The sequence below is a fragment of the Aquarana catesbeiana genome, linkage group LG06 (assembly GCF_042186555.1).
Source record: "Aquarana catesbeiana isolate 2022-GZ linkage group LG06, ASM4218655v1, whole genome shotgun sequence".
NCBI classification, from domain to species: Eukaryota; Metazoa; Chordata; class Amphibia; order Anura; family Ranidae; genus Aquarana; species Aquarana catesbeiana.
This window is the reverse complement of record NC_133329.1, coordinates 297,472,015-297,487,734: the sequence shown is the minus strand read 5'-3', so window position 1 is coordinate 297,487,734 and position 15,720 is coordinate 297,472,015. Positions and strand designations below refer to the sequence as shown.

The 15,720-nt window shown below is 38.7% G+C and overlaps 1 protein-coding gene across 30 annotated transcripts in view; it reads right to left on the bottom strand.

Moving 5' to 3' along the window:
- Positions 1–1,717: 1,717 nt before the first annotated feature.
- The window catches only part of MAP2 (microtubule associated protein 2), a 309,720-nt gene continuing 295,717 nt past the window's right edge, over positions 1,718–15,720 (bottom strand). For all 30 annotated transcript variants that reach the window (XM_073633484.1, XM_073633482.1, XM_073633502.1 and 27 more), the window contains 2 exons: positions 9,470–9,582; positions 1,718–6,923 (listed from right to left, as the gene is read on the bottom strand). In XM_073633484.1, coding sequence (XP_073489585.1) covers positions 6,708–6,923; positions 9,470–9,582 — 329 coding nt within the window. In that variant the 3' untranslated portion in view covers positions 1,718–6,707. The remainder of the gene's footprint in view (positions 6,924–9,469; positions 9,583–15,720) is intronic.

The window sequence follows — 15,720 nt, the reverse complement described above, 5'->3', positions numbered from 1 at the left end:
AGGACATCAAGCCAGGACTCAGTGGTATGCCAGATATTACCCAGAGGTAAAGAAGAGGGAACTTCCCATGGTGAAATACTGATACAAATGTTTATTTAAAGGATAAAATGTGTACTTACAAGCGAAAGAATAAAACAGCATATGGGCCGGCCGACATGCGAACACCCGTTCCCTCGGGAGATCTAACGCGATGACGTCAGCACATCTGTCCACCCGACACGCGTTTCGTCATAAGATGACGAAGCGGGCAGCCTTGTCATTGCAGCCTTGGATGCATTTAAAATTGGCGTCTCATCATAAGATGACGACATCATCTTATGATGAAACACGCGTTAGGTGGACAGACGTGCTGACGTCATCGCATTAAATCTCCCGAGGGAACGGGTGTGCGCATGCCGACCGGCCCATATGCTGTTTTATTCTTTCGCTTGTAAGTGCACATTTTATCCTTTAAATAAACATTTGTATCAGTATTTCACCATGGGAAGTTCCCTCTTCTTTACTTCTGGGTAATATCTGGCATACCACTGAGTCCTGACTTGATGTCCTTCGAGCTCCGCACCCCCTAGGACAAGACCCTGGCTGGGTGATTAGCTGCAAGCTGTCCCTTGCTTGCCTTCTGGTAAGCGTATATTTATTATGTTGATCAGCACCTAAGGGTGATGAAAGATCACACATCTATATTATATCACTTTAGTGGATTATTTGGACTTTATTGCATGGTTTAATATTCACCTTAGTGGACGATTTGGACTTTGTCTCATACAAGGTTTACATTCACTCTTGGCTCATAATTTATTCTTATGATTCTGGTACATTCAATTGTTTTGTTTCTTTTTGACCATTTTCACATTTATCTATATGTATTAATTTTTATATTGTTTCTCACTGTTTAGCGCAGCTATTTTATACTGATTTAAGGCCTGTTCACATCTGTGCATTGTAAAATGTGGTATGCTTTTCTGGAAAACGCATTTTGCATTTTTAGCTTTTTTGTTTTTTTTAATGCATTGTGTTAAAATACCATGCAACACATGATTCAGTGTACATGCTTTATGCATGCATTTTCCACCCTGGTCACCTAGAAAAAAAGGACACGTGACTAAAAAAAACGCACTTTAAAAATGTGTAGTGCATTTTTGTTTTGATGCAGTTTTGGTGTGCTTCCATAGAGCTTAAGAAAAGGTGCACTTTTGGTGCATTTTTCAAATGGTACTGAAGATGCAGCAAGCAGGACTTTTCAAAAGCACAGCACACTGTAAAAAAAAGTGAACAGTTAGATTTAAAGGGGACTGTATTTCATGCACTTTTGTGCACTGGGAAGGTGCGTTTTAGCACAGCAAAAGTGCACAAGCGTGAGCAGGGCCTAATAGAATTGTCTGAATTGCAAAACTAACAGAATGAACTTAAAAAGCTTTTGGCAAGATTGGCACTCACAGCACCCTGATTTAAATGTTTTGTTATTTCTTACATGTCCCACATTGTGCAATTATGAGATTTAAACCAAAAAAGATATAAAAGACACAATTAATGCTTCAAGGTAATCATTTATAAACTATTCAATTTATTTTTAAAATGCTACTAGTATAAGTACCTGAATTTGACTTGCCTCTTTCCAACCCTCATACAGCAGCACTGAGACTGGTAGAGGGAGGAGGGGGGCAAGGTAAAGTACACAGATGACCTTATCAACATTGTTGAGAATAAAGGAGAGGAATACAGACCATGACAAGCGGTTTATTTTGCAAAACAATCACTATACAGCAACAAATACAATTGCAAATTGGTTTGAAAAACATGAACTAACTACCACCAGCCATTCAATAAACACCTCCCTATTACAGGCTTTAAAGGTCTCAGGGAAATGCACAGGTTTTGCAAATCACACCCCTCACAGCTCAGCACAGAAGTAATGCACTGGTTTTTCTTTTCCATTGCTAAAGTTGAACATTTTTAGCGTGACGGTTCACTTTGATAATGCAAATTACCTTGAAAATGTTTAAACAGATTTTATGTAGTTATTATATGTGAAAAGTAAATAAAAATTAAGACTTTGATTGCATTTTATTGTGCAGCCATAGTACACCTCTACTCTAATCCAGGCTTTGAATGTCGACACATATGCGAGGGCCTGTTGTGATTACCATAAACTGTATCTGGTTGGTTGCTTTGTGTTTCTCAGTTTACAACATCATCATTGTTTTGTGCAAGTCCTTTACTTAAAAGTTTGCTTGAATTATGTGTGTTATTGTTTAATTTTCCAGTTATGGTTATCTGCTGCAGCATAAGATCTGTAGTATGTGGTCATAATTTATACAATATCAAATGCATAAAACCCAGCAATTTGCCAGGAACCTAATCAACAAGGCTTTCTGGTAAATAGAAAAAAGTGCTAACTAGTAATGCCCAGTGCCAGACTGGGACAAAGAATTATTCTGGCATTTAAAGCATTCTGGGTTTATGTTTGTGCATGGCTGAAGCTACATTTTTTATGTCCACTAAAGCATTAATGTTAGTGTAATAGTACAAGTGTACAATATTACCCTGGATCAATGCAGGTCACCTGACAGATACCAAAAGTGTCAGATTTCTAATCCTGAACTATGGATGCCCACTATGATAAAATCTATTGACACCACTGACTTTTTCAAAAAATATTATAAAGAAATGTTCTCCATACAAAATATTATTACTTAAGTTTTTGCTTGATCAAGACTGGAGAATTATGGATAACCTAGTTACTGCTGGTCATTAGCAAAAACTGTATTTAGGTTTTGCTAAAGCACAGTAGCTACAAACGCTTTAGAATTTTGTAAAACTAGGGGACTGTCAGATACAGAGCTGTCCAGTTCTTTTACAATTCATAATATATACATGTGGTCATGTATAGGTAACAAATAAAAGCCTGGGCTCAATGTAAAAATGTCTGAAAGGACTATGTGTTGCTTATTTCAACTTTAATCTTTAAGTTTAGGTGTCAAACAGAAATGTGATCTGCTTGCAGTAGGAAGTATTGGAATTTCTCAAGTTAGACTCTTTGATATAAAGCTCATCAAAGCCAAATAAATTAGCGTCCACCTATAGACTTCACCTCTCTTTTACTATTTCGGTTACTGAAAGCCCTTTCCAGGCAATCAACTTTTTAAAATTTCCAAAAAAATTACCTTCTTTTTTAAGTCAAATCTTCTTTCTCTACGTTAGTGTAGAAAATTAGAGAATAAGCAGTGCATGCATGTCTCTCCCATGTGACTGGAAGCTGTTATTTGAACTGCATTTCCCCCCCAGTAATATGCCTGTGAAAAACAGGTCACTGTTACACAGGCTGCAGAGGAAGACAGAATGTCTTTCCAATGATAGGCACGGCAGAGGCAGGCATTCAGCAGTAACATTCCTTATTGCCTGCCCATTCCCTATGTCCTATTGTGGAAGCGCAGAGTGACAATGCAGCAGCGATTCCACTGCAGTAGCAATAGTGTTATCAACCCAAAAAATGATGTCAGGGTTCTACAGTTGAACTGGCCAGACCAACAGATAAACTGTCTTGCATTGACTGATAATTCATTTTGACTTTTATCCAAAGTTCTGCTTTAAGAAATTTTATATTTTAACAGACACTGTACAAGCTGTACTATATTCAGATGACTTGTGAAACATTAGCTATTTGACTGTAGGAAAGCACATGTAATGGTCACTTACAAATTAATTAGTGTACAGTGAAAGAAAACACCTGCAAAATATCAAGAAAAGCTGACCGCATGCAGGATAATTATAAGACTGGAGCAGTCAGCATGAGCACCTTCTTCTCTGATCATATGGGGAACATATTGCTCTAGAATGTACCCAACCCTATGAAATTGTACATAAGTTATAGAAACACTTACATAGGACTTAATTTTAAATGCTACATATTTTTTTTTTACATTTAAAGATGATACAGAACACTTCCACCAGCACTACACATCTCTGAAGAAAGTTCCATTCTACAAGGTTGCCTAGCCAAGTAGCCATGATGACTTCCTTAGATCGGTGTACTTGATAAAGTGTTGACTGCTTCGGACTAGATAAATGCCACAAATAATATGTGATCCCTATTTAGGAGCAATCATCTTGTTTATATTTAGTATTAGTAAAATGATAAAATATTGCTGATGTTTTTTTATCTTGCACTGAGGATCGAACAGATTAGTACAGAGGCCTATAGCTCACCTATAATAACCTAGGAGATGTAATGTCTTTTTTATATTATGGGAATTGTCTTATTAAACATCCCAAAATTGTGTCTTTTTTATATGCTAAATATGCAGCTTGTTCGTTTATTTGCAATTTGCTGCAGGCAAGCTACCTCTAGACCACTCAAGGACTGCAGCTGACTCAGGTCACTGAGCACTGAAACAACTCATCTACACTGTACACACTACTAGAGATTTACACTACTTCTAAAGTAGTCCAGCAGCTGCTCAGCTATAAAAAATTATTGAAGTAAACTACTTGTGAAAATCCATTTGGACATCCTGACAGAAATACCAACATAAAAGACCATTTGTCTATCTTGACATTAAGGCTTATAGCACTGTGTAAATTTAGGAGGGGGTAAAATACTGTTACTGCATATTCACAATTTCAGGATTCCTGTGCAAATGTCTGCTTTCTATACTACAAATACACTAATCTCATCATCTCAAGGTACCATGTCCTTACCTGCTTCATCTGTGAACAATACTACTAAATGTTTGACTTTGACTTTAAAGTTTCAATAAGACTTTATTAGAATCTATAGGTGACATCCTATCTAGTATCTTCAAAAAATATTATTGTGAATATAGAGCTCAAGTAGAACTGGATCTGCTTACAAAAAAGCAATTCTGAATTTTTAAAACACTATTGCAAGACTGCCTGCTAGGCAAACTGATACCTACCAACATTCCATGTACATTAAATAAAACTGATGGTAGATATGGATTATCAGTTTAAATTACATGGAAGCTTCTATCAGAATGAATAATTAAATAGTAGCCGCTTACTCTTGGTAACTGTGGTAAAATAGAGTCATATTCCTTGGAAATGACATAATGATATAACATACGTGTTTGAAGATGGGGCTATCAATTCTATAATTCTCATACCCCCTTATTAAAGCCTCAGTGATGAGTGGGGTTACATTCTGACAGGTCACCACCTATAATATAGGATACAACTAATAGGCTGCACTGAAAAATTGTGACGAATCTAAAGACCTCACAATCCAAAATCAATACATCAGCTGTACTTTTGTTCAACTTTAGCAAGCATAAAATCAAAATCAGGCAATGCCTTCCTACTGAGTCTTTGTAAGTGAAAAGAAAACAGGAACCTTCATGATTAAAAACCAATGCATACGGCAGCCCTTTCGAAATGAGGAGCAAGAGAAAAGCAAAATCATTGACAAAACAGCTCTCATTTTGGGGCATTCCAGCAAAAAAGGAAATCTAAGACAGCCAATGCTTCTTAAGAGCCCAATGAGGACAACATCATGCTTAACAGCTTTTCTGCAGTTTGACTTTATTGTCTTAAATATATGTTGTTGTTTTCTTCATTTTTTTCTAGCTTTACGTATTTTTTACATAGGAAAAAAGAGAAGCTTTCCTAACATTAAATTATGCCTACCTAAAACTGCTTTACCAAATGGTGCAACAGACACAGATACTGTGAGTAAGAAATGGAATCTTCAAGTATATGAAAAGGGTTTTGGGGATATGCATGAAAACATGGCCACAGAGAAATATATATACATCTAGATTAATAATACTGTATCAAACAGGTGGAAAAAAAGGTGTTGGAAATGTCTGCCTATGCACAAAGCTAAAATTTTCTGTTCATGGCCTCAGCTGCTCGAAAAGTCTGCAATGCACCATGTTACAAAGCAAAGCAGGCATTCTAGTAGCTAACAGACCATCAAATATACAGATACTAGTCAAAAAAACAAGTGCTTTATTTACTGCTCCCTTACAACAGTGTTCCCCATAATCTTCCTCAAATTGGCTGCTTCTTCTGCCATTGCAATGGCACGACCAACTGCTCGCTAACAAGATTTTCTTTTAACGTCAAAATTGGTGTTTGCCTTCTCTTAAGCACACCTTGCTTGGTCTCTGACACAGCACAAAGCTTCAATGGGTTTATTAGCCTATGGGGACTGGAAATCTGATGGAACAAAGAGCTTAACCACTGTTTGAACTGAACAAGAAGATGAGCAACCGCTCTGACTGGACATGGCTCTTACGCAAACTTTGTTCGGGTGGCTGGCAGGCACATGTTGAAATTACACCGAGTATTTCAGGGCTCCATGCAAGACTAGTTAAGAGCAGTGATAACAACTTGGGTGATGGTTTGAGAATATCATAATGTGTGACATTTGGTCTTCAAATTCCAGTGTACAGTGATGAAGTATGACCAGACCTACCTGTCTACAGTTATCCTAAGATCATCACTTGTTGTCTGTAATATAATGGGTACATCTGGTATCTTCATGCGGAAAATCATGTATACAATGAAAGAACCTACAAGTGTATAGGCTTGGCATGAAGTGATATTTGCTTCTTTTGTGTTGAAGGATAAATAATGAATGTGACACCTGCTTTGAGCCCAAATCCTGCCAAGAGCTCATGCGTAAATATTTTTGTTATTAATATTACTTAATATTAACTTCATACACTGCTAAAGGTAGGACACATTCATAAGCCCTGTTTGGCCAGGGCTGCGGTAACATCTTCTGCTAGAGTAGCAAGCTGTGGGGATTCTAGCAGATTGATGCTTCCAGAGGATGACACATTGCTGAGACGCCGTGGAGAAGCCACACTGGACCTTCCTGGAGATTGTGTGATAATCTCAGCTCCATGATCTACACGTGCCTTCGCTGCATCACGGAAATTCAGTTTCTGGCTGTCTATCTGCAGAAGGAAAATAGAAGAGCAATATAAAGTAATAGAGATGTTATTTGCACAATTCATAAAGCTTGTAGGTCAGCAATGTGAGTTGGAAAAGGCTTTTCTATAAACCAGTGCTCGATATTTTTCTTTTGCTTACACAGTTCTAGCAATGGCTCAGGGCTGCTATCCAGGGATAACTGGAACAGTGACTTACTGATTAATGAAAAAGGAGTCTCTGAACATCATGCAGTTATAAAACCCAGTATTTTGGCTATGATGCTTTGAAGAAGAATTTCAGACAAACACAGTTGTAAATATGACACGTTTTTAGCTCATTTTCTTTGCCTGCTTTTTGTTTTTGGAAACATCACATAGTCCAATTTAGGTAAGTTCCAGATAAGAGATAACCCACCTCATGTAGAATGCAGCTATAACCAGCACTAAAACCTGCCCCCTACCTCCAGCCAAACAGTAATTAGAGTCTTAAAGACTAGGCTTAGCTAAACATAAAAAGGGAAATATCAGCACAAGGGACATAACTTACATGATGTGTCCCTTGTGTTTATTCTTCTCCTTTCAGTAGAACTCTTCCTGTGTCCTACCCTTCCCACACCCCTTTTACTGTGATTTTCCAGTGCCACCAGGGCCAATACAGCTAAGGGGTGGTCAGGAGCCCTCATCCATAGAGCTTGACTATGCCTGCCCTTCCCTGCCAGATCCGTCATTCATAGAAGCTATACTACAGCTTCTATGAATGACACAAGATCTCTAAATGGGGAGGAATGAATGATTGATAGCTCCACTCCCTACATTCAGAGATCCTGTGTCATTCATAGAGGTTGTAGTGTGGCTTCTAGCAATGACAGATCTGGCAAGAAAAGGCAGGCATGTTCAGCTCTCTTGATGAGAGGAGCTCCTGATAGCCCTTTAGCTGCATTAACTCCGGCTAAACAGGCAGTGCATGGAGGGAGATGGGGGGAACCAGAGGAAGATTTCTACTGAAAGAGAAGAATCAACGAAAGGGACACATCATATTAACTGTAAGGTATGCCACTTATGCTGATTTTTCTGTTTTTATTGTTAGCTAAACTTAGGTTTTAAAGCAAAACCAAAGCCACTGATTTTAACCGTTTCTCAAAACGGTTACATTTAAGACATGCTGTGAATAAAAACTGTCACAGTTAGTAGGCTGCTGAAGTCAGCTCTCAAATGAACTGTCAAGCCATCAAATGGCTGGTGTCATAGCTTATCACATGTGCAGCACCATGGCAACTGCAGATGAAACAGAGGTTAAGATGGCAGCTTACTTTTCTGTAAAGGATAGAAGTATTTAGTTCCACTGACTATGGTGAGCTGATTTGTAAGTGCCCTAACCTCATATTATGTAAGTGTACTGCTGTTTGTATCCCAATTACAGTTCTATTTTGAAGGAGAGGTACACAAGAAGTGTCACTTACATTGCCATAAAACCTCAAGTATAACCTGTTATGACATTCTTATGCAAAGTTGGGTTTACAATGACAAGGTACTTAAGGCTACATTGGAGGAAACAGACACATAGAGGTTGAATTACTAAGGATAAATTGACCATTCACTCTATCAGGGAATTTTCCTTTAGCTTAGTGAATGAGGTGACTTCTATCATCCAATCATGTGAAAGAGAAAATACAGTTTTTTTCCTTACTTGTGATTGGTTCTTCTTTGCAAAGTGAATTTTTACCACATTCACTTTACCACTACAATTCCCTTGCAAATGGAACAGCCTATTCGACTACAGCAAATCAACACCATAGAATAATTGTTTTCAGCAGTCGCATATGTACTTGTTGGTACTGAAAAGACAGAGTAAGGGCTAGCAAGTAGTAAAAAAGAAAAAAATACTTCTTTGCAAACACTATTGAAATGTTTTAAGAGGTACCAGCTTACTAAGATAACTTATCTTTTCATCATCATTGCATATAACACATGCTAAGGGCTCTAACCTAACTGTTGTGTATGTACCTACATCACTTGTCTGAGACCACTAATAGAGAATGTTTTTCTGCTAAGTTCACAAAGTGAAATAATTATTCTTGTTCTTATTTTATATATTTGTGCTGCTTCATGGAAGCATGGACATTAGCCAATATTATTGAGAGCTGAAGTTGGATGCAATAGTAATTAGTAATTAGTAAGGTCCATAATAAATGCTGCTAGAATGAATACCTCTCAGACTGCATTGGTTCCATCTATCAGCAAGTATACAGAATTATCTATAATTAACTATACCACTTCCCTTGAGCTTACATATTAAATGTACCAACAACCCCTGGTCTACTGCTTGTATGCTCTAGTTATCCAAAGATTTCTACTTGCCCACTTAACAGGATGCCTCTGGAATGCTTCTAGGATTGTGAAATGCCCTAGCATACTTGAGTTGTACCAGTTTTGTCAGGTTACGTGGCTTCGTCTTAGACTTTAAACTCCAACTCCTTTCCATCAGGATAGTTTTATTTTGTTGTTGTTTATAATTCAAGTGATTTACACAACATATTATACTAAAATGCTAACATAATCTGTTCTTTTACCTTTATGTTGCCCCCTCCGGGAATATGATGGGCATTTTCTAGAGAGCCAATCTTTGCCTGGGCCTTCTCCTTGAAGTCTAGTTTAACACTCTCAATCCTCACGTTTCCACCACCTGTAACAAGAACAATCATAAGACCAGGTGACAAGATACAGACACTAAGGAGACACTCCTCTTATTAAAAGTAAATTTTGTTTGTTAACCACTTCCATACTGGGCCTATTCTGGCACTCCTCTCCTACAAAATCATAATTTTTTTGCTAGAAAACCCCCAAACATTATATATTTTTTAAGCAGACACCCTAGGGAATAAACTTTTTATCTCACACGGTATTTGCGCAACAATTTTTCAAACACGTTTTTTTTTGGAAAAAAAACAGTTTCATGATTTAAAAAATAAAATAACAAAACAGTAAATTAACCCAATTTATTTATATAATGTGAAAGATGATGTTACGCCGAGTAAATAGATACCCAACATGTCACGCTTTAAAATTGCGCACACTCATGGAATGACGCCAAACTTCGGTACTTAAAAATCTCCATAGGTGACGCTTTAAATTTTTTTACAAATTACATGTTTAGAGTTACAGAGGAGGTCTAGTACTAAAATGATTGCTCATGCTCTAACGCACGCGGCAATACCTCACATGTGTGGTTTGAACAGCGTTTACATATGTGAGCGGGACTTAAGTGTGTGTTCGCTTCTGAGCACAAGCTACCGGGGACAGGGGCATTTTAAATTATTTTTTTTATTTTATTTTTTATTTTACTTAATTTTTTTTATTTTTACACTTTCTTTTAAATTTTTTTTAATCACTTTTATTCCTATTACAAGTAATGTAAACATCCCTTGTAATAGGAGTCGTTTATGACAGGTCCTCTTTATGGCGAGATGCGGGGTCAATAAGACCCCACATCTCTCCTCCAGGCTGGAAAGCATGATATCGGGGAAAAAAATCCACAATCACATGCTTACCAGTCACGATCGCGGCTTTGTTTACACCCGTGGCCCGGACGTAATGTCATAACGTCGCGCCCGGGCCTCCAACAGTCTGGTCACCGGAAATCTCTATGGTCGTCATCCAGCAGTGGACGATTCGACCAGATGGTGGCGGGAGGGGGGATGTCCCCTCCCGTCGCCTGTAAGAACGATCAAGCGGCGGAACCACCGCTATGATCATTCTTATGGTGCACAGAATCACTGGCTAAAAACAAGGATATTTGAAAGATGCCTGTAGCGCAGGCATCATTCAGAAATTCCCACTGAAAGTCAAAGACGTCATATGACGTCTTTGGGCGAGAAGTGGTTAAACATTCAATTTTGGAATTAATGTAATTTCCTGAACAAAAAACACATTCACTGTTAGAAATTTGTTCATTTGAGAAAAATGTTCCCATCCTGCTTCTTTGCATTTTCTATTCAGCTGTAGAAAACAAACAGTAATATGACCTAACAAACAATTAACAAATCAGACAAATGTTCTTAAATAACATTTTTTGAAGAAAATTCTACTAGTATATAGCCAGCTTGAGACCAAATTCATAAAATTAAAAAACATAGCATCAGCTAACAGTGCCCACTAATTTAATAGATGAATAGTGATTGGGTGTTACTATGCTGCTATAAAGAGATGTCCAATCTATTAAATGTATCTTCAAATATAATGCAATTATCTATTAAAATAAATGGCTAGCAGAACTACACCCCGGTACTTCACCCCTTTGCTTTCGGGGGTGCAGACAGGAAGGAGATATGTATCATGTCTGGTGGTCTTGCCCGTAGGTACAACTTTTGGATCAGAATATTCAACCTGATCTACTCAGTGACAGGACAAAATATACCTATAGAAGCCAAAATGGGGTTGTTTATTGACCTGTCAGAGGAGATCTACGATCTCTCATATTTTTCATTCTCCTAGCGGCTAAAATAACTATAGCATGTGCATGGAAATCGCCTGTAATCAACGTTCCCTTGGTGAAACACAAGGTTTCCTGGATTATGATCAATGAAAAACTGGCCAGTATAAGTCGATATAAGCAAGCTAGGTTTGAGAAGGTGTGGAATCCCTGGATTGCTTATCTCCAAGCTCCCTGAATGCTGGGTTATTTGTGATGAGAGGCCGGGGTCAGGGGAACCCATCACACTCTGCTCTACTCTAAGACCCCATTCACACAGGGGCAACACGACTTGCAGGTCGCCTCAGCGAGGCGACCTGCAAACGACTGCCCGGGCGACTTGCAAGGCGACTTCTGTATAGAAGTCTATGCAAGTCGCCCCAAGTCGCCCCCGAAGTCGTACAGGAACCTTTTTCTAAGTCGGAGCGACTTGCGTCGCTCCCCTTAGAACGGTTCCATAGCACAGAACGGGAGGCGACTTGTCAGGCGACTAGGTCGCCTGACAAGTCGTCCCTGTGTGAATGGACTCTTATTCTAATGGGGCGTACACACGGTCGGACTTTTTGGCTACAAAAGTCCGACAGCCTGTCCGACAGACTTTCAACGGACTTTAAACGGACTTTCTAACGACCGGACTTGCCTACACACGATCACACCAAAGTCCGACGGATTCGTACGTGATGACGTACACCGGACTAAAATAAAGAAGTTGATAGCCAGTAGCCAATAGCTGTCCTAGCGTCGGTTTTTGTCTGTTGGACTAGCATAGAGACGAGCGGATTTCTGGGTTCGGCGGAGTTACGACGTAAAGATTTGAAGCAAGTTCCAAATCTAAAGTCCATCAGATTTGCGACTGGAAAAGTCCGCTGAAAGTCCAGGGAAGCCCACACACGATCGGATTGTCCACCGGATTTGATCCATCGGCATCCGTTGGACTTTTGTAGCCGAAAAGTCCGACCATGCGTATGCCCCATTACTTTCTTCTTTTCCCTTTTTTTTTTTTTCCCTCAGTTACCTCACTTTTTTAGACGTTGGTTCAGTTATACCATAATGATGGAGGGAGGGGAGAGGGAGGGGGGAATATATGGTTTTGTAGGATGTTATCAGGGGACAAGGAAGTCTCTCTAGCCAAAATATAACCTTTCTTACTATGTTTTTTTAATATGTATTTGATAAGGTCCACTGATCATATTGTATATTGCATCCTTGTTTCAACAATCTTCTGATGAATATCTGAGCATAATGTTCTGTATGATGTTTTGAAAATGTAATAAAAACTGTTGGAACAGAAAAAAATAAAATAAATGGCAAGCATACTTTAAAGTCCTGTGTACGAAAGTTGTAAGACATTCTCAGAAGTCCACTGAACAAGAACAAGCTTAACCACTTGCCGACCGGATCATACCAATATACGTCGGCAGAATGGCACAGGTGCGCAAAACTACGTATGGGTATGTTGTTTACTTTAAGAATCGCCGGAAGCAAGCGCGCTGGCGGCACGGCGAGGGACCTGATGTCAGTGGACGGCGAGCTCCATTACCGCTGACCACGCACGATCGCAGGCACAAGAGCCAGCACGGGGATTTGTGTATTTACACACACAAATCCCTGTTCTGTCAGAGGAGAGGAGACATATCCCCCAGTCAGTCCTATCCCCATACAGTTAGAAACACTAACTAGGGAACACATTTAACCCCTTGATCGCACCCTAGTGTTAACCCCTTCTCTACCAGTGACGTTTACACAGTAATCAGTGCATTTTTATATCACATCGCCGTCATTACTAGTGAAAAAGAAAAAAAATGCCATAAAAATGCCATAAATCTTTCCCATAGTTTGCAGACGCTATAACTTTTGTGCAAACCAATCGATATACACTTTATTTTGAGTTTTTTACCAAAAATATGTAGAAGAATATATATTGGCCTAAACTGATGAAGAAATGCGTTTTTTAAAAACATTTTTGGGGATATTTATTATAGCAAAAAGTAAAATATATTGTTTTTTTTTTTTTCAAATAGTTGCTCTTTTTTTGTTTATAGCGCAAAAAATAAAAACCGCAGAGGTGACCAAATACCACCAAAAGAAAGCTCTATTTGTGTGAAAAAAAGGACGCAAATTTTGTTTGGGTGCGGCGTTGCACGGCCGCGCAATTGTCAGTTAAAACTACGCTGTGCCAAATTGTAGAAAAGTGCTCTGGTCAGGAAAGGGGTAAAATCTTCCAGGGCTGAAGCAGTTAAAGCAAGTCAAGTCACAGTAAATTTAAAAACTCCTATACATTTTTTGGGTCAGGGAAACAGAAAACCTGGGTTCTATTGTGAATGTAATATCTTACCGTTAAAAAGGAATGAACTAGAGAAGGTCCCAGTTTAGCATGTAGAAGCTTTTTATCTTGACTAGCTCAGTGATACTTGTTTTTGGAACTGGTTTCCAGCAGGATTTTATTAAAATTTAATATATACAAAACAAATTGCAATGTGTTTTTTAAACTGCTAAGTAGCAGTCAAGATTTCTAATCTTAATCCTACTCAGTATATGTCAGTAAACCCGCCAACTGTCTTTTAAACAAAATTCCTCCAACAAAGATCAAATGTCAGATACTGATCTTGTGATCTGTCAGTCGTGTAAATGCTTATCTCATCTTCTGGAATCAATGAGCAAAATAAACTGGTCTCCTGTGGCCACTTAAAATACAGCTCTGTTTTAGTGGTTCATACATATCATCATTACTGTCTGTCTTACTATAAAACCACACTGTTCCATTCAATGCGGAAGAAAAATAATGAAAAAAAAAACACATTGCTTAATCATGCAATGTGTAGCTTGTGTTTTTTTTTGTGATTTTAAAGAAATGTTTAATTCTAGAAAGGTCAAAGTTAATACTGGCTCTTTACAGACACATTTTCATCAAGTATAGCACATTCTGGGGTTTGAAGTTTTAGAACCACCTTACTATTCAAACGACTAGTTTGTTCAATGTTTCCAAAAATGATTTTTAAGCATGTCTGAAAACTGATATCAAGATTTTTTTAACAGACAAGACTCCTATGCTTGGAAGCACCCACATGTTGCAATTATTGCTTGAGATACTTGGAATGTCCCTAATCCTGTTTCTGTGTACACAACACAAATGATCCAACTTTGCAACAATCCTTTGTTTCATTAACAAGCACATCTGCTATTTAACAGAAAGTATGGAGATTTTGGGTCGTTAGCACTTGCTTTTATTTCTTGCAACAGTATTTGCCTATATTGTATTATAAGTACTGGCTGAAGCAGAGATCTGGCCTGATGGATACGTTTATCCACATTTAACATCTCCAAAATGTAGAGTTTATACACATATTATTTTCTTTAAAACTACGCAAATGATTTCAGTAAATATATGCCACTTTATTAGGTACACCTTGGTAGTACAGGGTTGGACCCCCTTTTGCCTTCAGAACTGCCTTAATTCTTCATGGCATATATTCAACAAGGTGCTGGAAACAATCCTCTGAGATTTTGGTCCATATTGACGTGATAGCATCACATAGTTGCTGCAGATTTGTCGGCTGCACATCCTTTTTGCAAATCTCCCTTTCCACCACATCCCAAAGGTGCTCTATTGGATTGAGATCTGGTGACTATGGAGACCATTGGAGTACAGTGAACTCACTGCCATGTTCAAGAAACCAGTTTGACATGATTTGAGCTTTGTACTGTGCTTCCTATCCTATTCCTTTGCTGGAAGTAGCCATCAGAGGATGGGTACACTGTAGTCAAAAAGGAATGGACATAGTCAGCAACAATACTCTGGTAGGCAGTGGCGTTCAACTGGTACTAAGGGACCCAAAGTGTGCCAAGAAAATATCTCCCACAACATTACACCACCACCACCAGCCAGAACCATTGATACAAGGTAGGATGGATCCATGCTTTCATGATGTTTACGCCAAATTCTGACCCTACCATCTGAATGTTGCAGCTGAAATCGAGACTCATCAGATCAGTCAACGTTTTTCCAAAATTGTGTTGTTCAATTTTGGTGAGCCTGTGCAAATTGTACCCTCAGTTTTCCATTCTTAGATGACAAGAATGGCACCTGGTGTGGTCTTCTGCTGCTCTAGCCCATCTGCTTCAAGGTTCGATGTGTTGTGCGTTCAGAGATTGTATTCTGAATACCCTTGTTGTAACAAGTGATTATTTGAGTTACTGTTGCCTTTCTATCATCTAGAACAGGGGTCTTAATTTAGCGGCCCTCCAGCTGTTGCGAAACTACAAGTCCCATCATGCCTCTGCCTGTGGGAGTTATGCTTGTAACTGTCAACCTTGCAATGCATCATGGGACTTGTAGTTTTGCAACAGTTGGAG